The sequence below is a fragment of the Pararge aegeria genome, chromosome 11 (genome assembly GCF_905163445.1).
Source record: "Pararge aegeria chromosome 11, ilParAegt1.1, whole genome shotgun sequence".
Classification (NCBI taxonomy): domain Eukaryota; kingdom Metazoa; phylum Arthropoda; class Insecta; order Lepidoptera; family Nymphalidae; genus Pararge; species Pararge aegeria.
This window is the reverse complement of record NC_053190.1, coordinates 18,753,695-18,765,599: the sequence shown is the minus strand read 5'-3', so window position 1 is coordinate 18,765,599 and position 11,905 is coordinate 18,753,695. Positions and strand designations below refer to the sequence as shown.

The following is an 11,905-nucleotide window of genomic DNA, read 5'->3' as shown; positions in this document are numbered from 1 at the left end:
GCGTGCCGAGGCCCGAACTCCGTCTCCACGAAATCAAAGCCGAAGCCTTGCGAGTGCTTTTTACATTCTGCCTAAGTAATATTTTTAATAAAAGTTTACAAAGAGAAAAATGCTTATATCTAGCATATTAACGATTTAAATCTATGTACGCTATAAGAACACTGTTGACAGTTGAACATATTATTGTGTATCAAATATCATAACTTAAGACGTAATACTTAAGTTTAAAGCCCCCTCGCTACTATCTCAAACTACATCGTCATTTACTACTAGTTGAGACTGCAGCCAAACCAGCTTATAGTAAAAAAATAAAGTAGCATATTAGTAAAGACACGTAGCTATAAATAACAACACGCGGGCGGAGCAAGTATCGCTATGAGCTCCCAACTTGGCCCCCGACAGCAGTGATAGATGGGTCTAAGATGAGTTTTAACACATCGCTGTCCCCGTCGGCCGCGAATTAAATGTTTTGTCCGTAACGGGTAGCGGTGGGCATTTGCTTGACGATTGATAGACATAAAAAAAAATAGATATTGTCGACATCAAGTAAGTAGGTAACTAGTGGTACGCCTTGATATACAAGTTTTACAGTAATTTTATAAAGTGGGTAAATAAACAAACTTTTAATAACTATAAATTCCGACAAACAAACAACCAATGTTCATGACGTAAAGTTGGTGAGTATTTTGATATAAATACGACTGCATTATTGATACACTTCAGTCCTTCATGGACTCGAACGATGCAAAGATAACTCCCGGTGTCTTTGTTGTTATTACAAGTTAACCTAACGTTGTGCGTAAAATATCTTCCTTGAAACCAAAAGTACTAGGTATGTAGGTTTCTTTGAACTTATCTTATAATGTGTGTAAATAATCTTTTCATTACATTTTAGTGTCTTTAAAATGTAAAAAAATAAGAACGATATAATAAATAGAAACCAATCCCGAGTCGGTCTGTTTTTTTTCATTTCTTAACAATTTTCAAACCAAACTTACACTAAAAAGTTGTAAAAAGATTTTACATTATACAAGTAATAAAAAAAGAGAGCGAGATTTCGTGATGAAGCTCGTCCGGAGATGTACGAAGCAGGCATTACTTTGCGGAATTCCATGTTATATAATATAAAAATAAACTTAATTTGCTATTCTTTTCGAAAATCAGGAGAATCTTTATGGTGTAATTTATAATTTTTTAATCTTTATACTCCACAAACAGATCGTAGCAATGTACGCTCCGCGTTTCGCTCCGACAGCGAAGCATCCTCAGTAAATGTTGACTTTACAAAAAATAATTGTTGAGGTCTTCTTTTCGATGAGATAAAAGTTACGTACAGTTGCAATTCTATCCAATAAAACCTAGGTAGCGATATCAACGTAGGTCACTCCTTAAAATAGAATCATTTGTAGATTGAGACGACCGGACGAACTGTAGAAGTAACGTGTTGTAAGGTGACTCAAATCTATCTCTGAATTACTAGTTATAATATAAACAAGTTTTTTTTTATTACCTACGTGGGGCAGTGATGAGCGTGTCTTATAAGCGGAAGTCTCGGGTTCGTTCCCCAGAAGGGGAAATATGGGAATGGAATGTTGGTACCTAACCAATACGGAAACCTCCCAACCCAGAGAAAATTTCGAAAATATAGATTTCTAAATTGCACCTGCCAGGTATTGAACCCGGAACCTCCCAATTATCGGACTACAGTACCCACTACTGCAACAGGGACATTGTCAAACATTCTTTACATTGTCATATTAACCAAGCAATCCTACCTAAGAAGGATCTTAGATAAGTAGCTAATTATCTACGTATTTACGTTCAACATACATACCACAATCCGATTATGCTATTATTATATTCTCTAAAAGCTCGAAAAGCACAATTATATTATTTTGATAAACCCTCTACTTAAACATTATTGTTTTCTCTAGAAGGTACTTACCTAATTTAATGGGAAGAGATTATGGTTTTGAAACTTTTCGGAATTAAAAACTTTACTGTTATTTTTGTTTACTTACCTATAAATCGCCAGGCTGCATAAAAGAAGCAATAAATTAAAAGCCAATATATCTATTAGCTTTAGATCTATATTATATTATTATTTATATGTATATTATTTTTTCAGTATCCGGTACCCAAGTATTACTTTATAATTTAGTACCTAGGTTTTTTCAAACAGCATATTTTTAAGTTTTGAATATGTTAATTAAAAGCTAACAGTAGGTACCTACCTACATCTTACTTTAACTACTTTACTATGATATTTTTAAAATGTAACAATGTTAATATATGTTGGCATATTTTTAAAATAAGCCATTATAAGAAAACATGTTTTATTATAAAGCAAGTGGTACATACTAACGCGAAACTGAAAAATAATCTGGCTAGTGGCTATGCCATAGCCATCCAAAAATCTAGGCACTTCTGGATAGATAAAATTTACGTTTTTTCAGATATCCGGTTCGAAACTTATATGCAGCAAGCGTTCTTGGCACACAGCTATGATTTGAATCTTCTTCGTAACAACCAATTACTGGCCCACTATGAGGCCCGGGCCTCCTCTCAGAATGTGATTTGAATCTCGTATGGTAAAAAGTTTCAGTTAAATTTTAATTTAGTTATAAGTTTGACTGTAACATTTTCAGTCAAAAAATATATTTTTACATAAAGAAACGTTAAATAGGAGTAAATTGTTTTAAGTGACATCGTGCAGATGGTGATCATATAAATAATACCCTGCTGAGTTTGTTATCTATAGGCTTCTTCTAAAATCATTGGTAGGCACCTTTAGTTTACAATTATCTTTATGTAAAAAAACTTAGGCTATTTTATGCATGAATACAAATAATTTAAATAATTATTCTCCAATTAAACATAGGAACTAAAGAAGTTCATAACTTACTTAATTCAGTAACTTACCTGTTAATCTACCCACTAATATTTCATCTTAACGAATGCCGTAATAGCCTACATATGACGAGAGAGTTTCTTATACGTCTTTAATATTTATGAATAAACATAGGATACTGAAATTCAAATTCAAAATTCATTTATTTCCAGTAGGCCTACTTTATAAGCACTTTTGAAACGTCAAGTAGGTACCTATATATGTTTGTAGTAACTCTACCACCGGTTCGGATTCTACTCAGGAGTTGCTCAAACATCAACATTTACAATCATTTTTCTATCTTGCGGGAGATGGGAGCGAAGCTGGCTGCTTCTAATCTTCCTTGTCATTAAGAAATTCATCAAATGTATAGTAACCTCGCTGTTTTAGATCTGTTTTTACACGTTTTTTAAATTTATGTATCTATTAGTAGGTCAAGAATTACCTTAGGAATGATGTTGTAAAAGCATATACTCAACCCCACAAAGGACCTTTCGCAGACGATATGCAAATATCACTTAATTTTAACCGTATCAGTAATTAGTAAATTCTAAAGTTCAGTAAATTCTAAAGGTAAAGTTAAAGAACCTATCAAGTACCAATTTTTTACAATTAAGGCTCCTTATATATTATTTTTAAACCCTAATTTATAATTTCCACTATATCTTATATCTTGAAACGAGCAATTCTTGTATATATATATAATTGGAATCTCGGAGTCGGCTCCAACGATTTTCATGAAATTAAGTATACAGGGGGTTTCGGGGGCGATTAATCGATCTATCTAGGATTCATTTTTAGAAAATGCCATTTTATTTCTGTTTTCCGGTAGTTACCGATTTGGTGCAAACGAAGTTGCACGGGTCAGCTAGTGAAGTAATTAAATCCAAATCTACAAAAAAATGGGTAAGTATAATTTAGGGAAAGATTTGACAAAAACTAAATAAGTAGTTCCTATTTTCTTATACTCTCATTATTGAAATAGTTGCTGAGTTATCTTTAGATATGAATTAATATTAAATTAAATATGTACCTACATGTATGTTTAATAAATATCATTTAGGCCTAAGCTTCATCAACTCTTTTGTTATACTTTTTTAACACATCACTCTATTCTTTTTGCAGTTTATAAATAAATATAAACTTGCGTCAAGATTTATAAAACTAATATAGTTGCTGTTTCTAATTAGGTATGTTATCATTAGTAGAATAATTGTGTAATTATTTAATGTTTTCGTTGTAAAATTAAAGTAATTAAAGCACCTAATATCAAGTAATATTTACACGCTAAGCCATTTTTCAATTCTTAGTCTGCTTTAATTTCTCATTTTCTTCGTATTTTTGGCAAGCAAACCCGAGCTCAAATGTTTGAATGTTAAAAGTGCTTAGCTTATAAGGAAATAATTGTATATTAATTCAATTATTATATGAACGTGATACATTCGTGAAGGAATTTATATTTATATATGATTAATCTAAACCTCTGTACTTTATGCCACTATTGTCACTTCATAACACTACTTGTAACTAACTACTACGATTCAATATATATCAGTAAATATTCTTCGTCTACATTATTTATTATCTTTACCGACTTCTGCGCCAGTAGGTAAGTAAAGCGTTGCAAATTAGCCTCCCAGTATTATCCCCGTATTCTCTATCACTACATTTAAATAGGTAGGTATCAAAAACTATTTTGTCCGTCTGTTTCAAAGAGTTTATCTTGTAACCCCACTTATCTTCGGATTCGGATATTAAAGTTTCATTAATAGACGGAGCGTCTCTCAGAGAAGTTACTTATTTGGGTTGGACAAGTAGTTCATCAGACATAAACAGGCGGAGCCAGGCTAGATCAGCTAGTCTGGCTCATATCTGGATTATAGTATACTATAATCGGGTATTAATAAATTAAAAGAAATGTTTAAAGGAGAAATATTTTTTGTTTATTCGTTTACATCTCTTATCTTAATCCTAATAGTTCAATAAATATACAACTTTGGAGATATTTACAATAATAGAATATTACATCAACAAACAATAGCGGAATGCTACAGGGAACAACAATATAACTACTATATTGCAAAGAGATTACTTAAAACCACTTAATTCTCAAAGTTAGCTTTCCACCAGAGATATTATGAGAGATACCAATGATGAGCTAGGAAAAACTCAACCAAGAACATGTGAGTAACTCTGGTGGACAGCCAGCTTTTTGGTTGAGCTTTTCCTAACTCACCTTTTCATCTCCGCTCATCTATAATGGACAGCCAACTTTAGTATCCCTTATACTCGACACTGGTATTAAACTATATTAGACTAACTAAAACTAAATCACAGATTGAACGTTCCCACTCGTAAGTGTCAGCCTCTTAGAGATTAACTTCCAAGTCACTTAATGTGCACCGAGTCACTGCCGCGTTAGAACTGTCACAGGCTTGTAAATGTGCGGCGTTAAAGGATGGTGAGATGGTGACGGCAGCTCGGGGCTCGAGGCTCCGGACGTGGGTGGTGAGTGCATCATTGGAGGCGAAGGTGGCAATAAGGGGGAGGTTTGCGCAAGCATTGCCGCCTGCCCTAGCTGAGAGCTCTGCATTAATGATTGCCCAAAGAACGGAGCACCTTGTATCCTTTCCTGGGAATATAAGGCTGGGGAATAGGGCAGTCCGCTGTAGCCCATTTCTCTGAAAGCAGGGTGCACAGCGCTCGGTGCTACCGGCGGGGTTTTCATTTGCATCGGCGCATACCTTTGATACAACAGCTGGGAGTACAACCCGACCAGTTGGGAATATGTTGCAGGGGGATACGGTCCAGTCAGGGGTGCTCCAGGGAACAATGGTCGCTTGAAGCAGGCCAACCTGGAGCGGCCGTTTAGTGCTGATCTGCGGCGTAATTTGCCAGTCGTTCCGCCGATGAAGACGTCCTCTGCCGACGCATCGAGCATCCAGTAATTTCCTTTGCCCGGATCGTCGTAATGTCGCGGCACTTTCACGAAACACTTGTTCAAGCTCAAGTTATGGCGGATGGAATTCTGCCAGCCCTGCCTGTTTTCGCGGTAGTAGGGGAAGTTGGTCATGATGTATTCGTAGATACCGTTGAGTGTGAGGCGCTTCTCCGGGCTGTTGCGGATCGCCATCATGATGAGCGCGTTGTAGCTGTACGCTGGCTTCTCGTGCTTTTTGTCCTTCTTATCTTCGTCTTCTTTGGGTTTGGTGCAGTCCACGGGTTCTGTGCCCGTGACGTCTAGTTCCGAATCACTGAGATCAGCTTCGGATGGGGTAGCTGTTGACGAGGCGGTCGGCGAAGGCGGTGGTTTCGCCGCCGCGTGGTTCATCAGTATAGCGTTTATACTAAAGTCTCCTTCGAACTTCACCATGATGGATACACTTGTGAACACTAGTAGCAATTAGCAAATAAACGCGCTGCGCGTGTGCGCTGACTGCGAGCGGCGAGCAGACTGGCGGGCGCGGAGGCGGGTGGGGCTATTTATACGGCGCGGGAATCTCTCCGCCTTGGGAGCTTTGGGCGCGCTCATCGACCAATCGCAAACCGAGCTTTTCTCTACATAAAGCCACGCCCCTCGTTCCAAAAGGCCCCCGCACTCCGCGTCCCCCCCCGCGAAGCCCCCTCGAGCTTCACTCGTCGTGTTGCATTCAACGATTCTACTCTTACATTTTATTTTATCTGAACTGACTCAAGTTTTCGTCTTTTTAGTATTTCCTGACGACATATTTTCAAGCAGTGTGCTATTCATATAAATTTAGTCTGCAAAACAGTTATCTGTCAGACTGAGAAGGTATTCTTATCAGCCTAACACGAAAGAGGATACACGAAAGAGGATTCTTTAAAAGGATACTTTGAAAGGATCTTTGAATATCTATCTTCTCTCATGTTTAACTTTAGACATAAGTGAAATAGAGGTTTTACAATTAAATCGACTGTTTTAACTTGTAAATTAACCCTTAGATGTTCATTTGTATGATATCGTGTAAAAATTTCTATCCTATTACAAAAATATAATCGAATAGTAATAAAATTTTACACAGAACCTACCTCACCTACAAGATTATGTGTTCTATGTTTTTGTCCGACAAGGACTAAGCTTTCTCGTATTGTGTTAATACATCTTTCTCGTTCTCTCTCTTTTGTTTAATTACTTAAGTATTTTATAAATTTTGCATACAATTCTACAATTAACTACCCATTGACATCTTGGAGATGTCTCTTAATAAGTTCAAAGTTTGTATTAAACGTAAGCTTATAGAGAAGTCCTATTATAGTATAAAGGACTACGTAATCGATAAAAAAGCTTGGGTGTGAATTATTGCTGTAACCAGGTTGCTCTTCTTGAGAGTTTGAGATGGTGATAAGAAAAAAAATCCCTGGCTAAGTTTGTTGTGGGCTTCTTCTTAGACCAGGACGTTTTTGGAGCCCTCGTAGCTTTAGTTTTAAGTTTACGAATGTGGTTATCGCCATCATCTCACTACCGTGTAATTCTTATGTACGCATCAAAAGTGCCACCTATGGGCCTACTTGAATAAAGATATTTTTGACTTTGACTTTAAAGAGAGATTCAAATCAAATATCTTTCACCCTGGCTTTATGAGTTATGAGGATAGTACGAATAAAAAAAACCTGTTGTACGTGTACGAGTATGAAGTGTAAGATGTGCGACTTTGACAGTCTTTCGTGTAGATATTAAGGCCCTTGAATTAACGCATCTTCAGGCTCTCTGGTTGAAATATAATTTAGATAAGAAAGCATTATGAATATAGGTAGACTAAATAAGATCTTATTTTGTGTTTTTTTTTATTACTTTCAAACTCTGCGTTGATGATGTAGCAAGTATAATGTTTTCATACTTTATAATAATTACAACAATTATTAAAATTTATGAGTTCGGGCAAAATTCTATCATTTACAGACGTATTATAATTTTTTTTTTTATACCATAATATTCCAATTTCAATTGTATATTGTACACCTAACTGATGACGAGTTTTGGAGATAGAAAACGAATCTCTCAAAAAATTCCATCCAAGAAATATGCATTGTTTACACACTCACACAATAATAGAAAAGTAGACTCGAAAAGGTAGCATTAACATTTTCTATGAAAGTTAGAAGTCGATGCATATTTATTCGGGACTGCATGCTTGTGGCACATAGTATGAAAGCGTTATTCCTACAAAAATTATAGTATTAGCGAATAGCGTAGTATAACAAATATTCCAGAAGTGGTTTTTCTTCTTGTAAAATTTCACACATCTTATTTTAGTCGCAGTCTACGACATGCCAATCTTAAAGTATCTAGGTATATTAATTCATTATACATAACCACTCTATTGCAAATATATTAAAAATAATAAAAATTGTAATTATAAGAATGTCATATGTACACTATGATAGCATTATAAGGTGTATTAGTTGTATGTCATAATCAAAAATAAGAAAAAAAAGTCTATATACATATTATATATGTATGAACGCTTCATTAGTGCTTGGCCTACGTGAATAAAGAATGTTTGAATTTGAATTTGAATTTATTGGCGGAATAAAACATTTTTGTTGGTTTGATTGTCACATAACTAAGTACTTCCTATAAGGAATGCTATGAAAACAATAATTATAATATAAACTTTTCTTTCTTTCTTTTCTCGTCGTAATACCTAATACCTAAGCGTTTACCCAAATTGCGTAATTGGTAACACGGTGACAAATATTTGTACGATAAGCATCGCGTTTGATAAGGGCAAATGATTCATTGCGAGTTTGTCAGTTTGCGGTATTGTCGATTATAGTTAACGTAGATTACTGAATGCAAACAGAGGTAATTTAGGAGCCACAATAAAACAATACTGGCAGTTACCTGCCTTTAATGGCTTTAGTAATTAGAGTAAGTATTCTTTGTTGACAGTGGCACATGTTTCACGCAATTACTTAATACGCAATGTTTTATGTATCTAGTTGAAGTTATACATACCGACGACTACGACTACCCATTATTTAAACGTATGGCAGGTACTGAATAAAAGAGGTTTCAATTATAATTTTATTTAAATTTTTAAAGTGGAACTTCTTTAGAATCGTTGTGATTTCAAACCGGATGCAACGGAAAAAACGACAGGTAAGAGACACAAATACAAAAATGTGAAGGATGAAGCCGGCAAAGAATGAGACAGAAATATACATACTATTTTATCTGTTTTTTTCCTATTTAAGTTCAAAAGGAAACCGAATATTATCAAGATAAATAAACAAATACATAAATGTATAGGACAGACTGAGATAGAAAACATTAGACATATTTTTAACCTATTCTAGTTACCATGGAAACTAAACAATAAACCTTACATTTAATAGTTCTGATACTCTACATCCACCTCAATCTCTCGTAGGCTAATTTTAAGAAGTTATACTCCGCCGTGTGTGAATAAATTGCACAGGATTTTTTTTAAATATACCTTAGCTTATTTGACAGTTTGCAGCGACCCTGCTTTCTGAGTCTAATGCCGTGGGTTCGATTCCCACTACCGGAAAATGTTTGTGTGATGAGCATGAATGTTTTTCATTGTCTGTGTGTTTATATGTATATTATTCATAAAAATATTCATCATTCATCTCAGTACCCATAACACAAGCCACGCTTACTTTGGGGCTAGATGGCGATGTGTGTATTGTCGTAGTATATTTATTTGTTTATTTATTTTATTTATTTACTAGCTGTTGCCCGCGACTTCGTCTGCGTTTGATTTTGTTTTTAAAGTATTCAGTATCGCTAAGCCTTAAATGAGTATAGTAGTATATATATATATATATATATATATATATATATATATAACATGTGAGTTGTGACTGTCAATTAATCATAGACAAATAATTTACAATAAAATAAAATTGCGACTATAATTAAAGACCTAAGTTATCCTATCTCTTAAGTTGGACCAGACTGCTCACGGTGTGCCAATTTAATTTAAAATCGGTTCAGTAGTTTAGGAGTCCATCGCGGACAAACATCGTGACAGAAGATTTATATATATTAAGATTACTTAAAATTATAATAAATAAATAAATATACTACGACAATACACAAATCGCCATTTAGCCCCTAAGTAAGCGTAGCTATGGGTGCTAAGATGACTGATTTTTGATAATCATCATTATATAAACCGGCATTACAGGCTTACTAGAGGGCACGGGTCTCCTCCCACAATGAGAAGGGGTTAAGGCCGTAGTCCACCACGCTGGCCCAGTGCGGATTGGTGGACTCCACACACCTTTGGGTACATTATCGAGAACTCTCATGCATGCAGGTTTCCTCACGATGTTTTCCTTCACCGTTGAAGCAAGTGATATTTTAATTACTTAAACGGACATAGCTTAGAAAAGTTAGAGTTGGGTGCTGGGAATCGAACTCGGCCCCCCAAAAGTTAAATCGAGCTACCTAACTTTTTTTCCGCGACTCTAGAAATCTATTGCTGGTTTATTGCTTTATAATAATAAATGATTTTATTTCTACTAAAAGTAAACCGTTGACTGCAATCTCACCTGATGATAAGTAATGATGGAGTGTAAGATGTTAACGGGCTAACCTGCTATGGGTAGGCCAGTTATTTTAAACCCATACTTGATATCGTGACGAAACACTTAACCGTTTAGCGTTCCGACACGATCGGTAGAGTTGTAACTAGCCACGGCCGAAGCTACCTACCAAAGAACTCTAGCTTTCAACTCTGTTGTGATCAGCTACCACACGGGGGTATCGCTATCTGGTGTTTACAGTCGCAGTGCTGCAATTTAGTATTACTCGCCAATAGATTAGATTATTTTACTTGTACCTATCGCCCTATCTCCAAAACCTACCTGTCTTGACGCACATGTTTGCATGTAAACAAGATGTCCCTGTTAGATATACCTTCTACATATTTTTTTAATACTTAATCTGAGTGACGACGCAGTCATGGTTGACTCTGAGATGGTAATAACAAAAATAATCTTTTTTTTCACTTTTACTGGTTTTTTTTTTGTCCTTTATTCTAAAACTTGAAAATAGGAACAGTTAGTTAGTAGTATATATATGTATATTTTCTTACTTACTATTTTTACAGTTCATTATTCGCTTTATAACGTCCCTCTGGGCTGTCCGGGCATAGGTCTCCCCTCTGGTAGAACTAGTGTTTTAGAAGATAACCTCACCGTCCTGCTTCAATGAAAATTGGTGGGCTTTACCAATTTTTATAACATGTTAGTCATACTGAGGTCGGTTTAACGTGCTCGGCGAAGCACGGGAGAGGCAACCGCCTTTTCCTGACTCCGGGCTGATACTGAGCAATTTTTTTATACAAAACCGCGAAAGTGAGACAGAAGCCTTTACTACTTTGCTATCATTGCTTCCGAGCCATGTAACTGGGTCGAAATATCGATTATTTGACTATTTTAAGAAATGTTGATTAACCTCGAAAATCTTATTTTTAAATCTTAAGTAATTAAGTTAAGTAAAATTTATAATATTAAAAAAATACCTACCTAAGTTGATTTTGCATAGAATTTCTGCCAGTTAGGTAGTTACATTGAAAAGAAAATTTGCTTATTTAAATAAAATAAAATTTTAAAATCCATAACACACCGTTTGTGTAAAGTAATGCTGTTTGAACAAGTATGTTTATTATGTTTATTTCTCGTTTGAACAAGTGGCCCAAATGAGCGTTTTATTGGCGCTTGTGGGCAAATATCGACAATAACACGTGAATACAGGCGACATTATATTTACACTGTCGCGTTTATATCTGGTATAAGAGCCCACCGTGTTAATATAATAATAATAATATAATAATATTTTGTTTATTGTTCAATAAAACATAGGTACAATTTACATTACATCTGCACAATAGGTATAACTTATATTAATGTTAAAATTAACACGGATATACAGAAATCAACTGTCTTTAAGCTAGGTATAAACCTGTGTTATAGGCGACAGTGCTCTCCTTATAAATATGGCTCGTTAAAAAAAAAAAA

General features: G+C 35.2%; 1 protein-coding gene across 1 annotated transcript; it reads right to left on the bottom strand.

Moving 5' to 3' along the window:
* Window positions 1-4,868: 4,868 nt before the first annotated feature.
* On the bottom strand, window positions 4,869-6,325 carry LOC120627521 (fork head domain transcription factor slp2-like). Its single transcript, XM_039895525.1, has one exon. It carries the CDS (start codon window positions 6,261-6,263, stop codon window positions 5,298-5,300), a length of 966 nt encoding a protein of 321 aa, XP_039751459.1. The 5' UTR covers window positions 6,264-6,325; the 3' UTR covers window positions 4,869-5,297.
* Window positions 6,326-11,905: the final 5,580 nt, after the last annotated feature.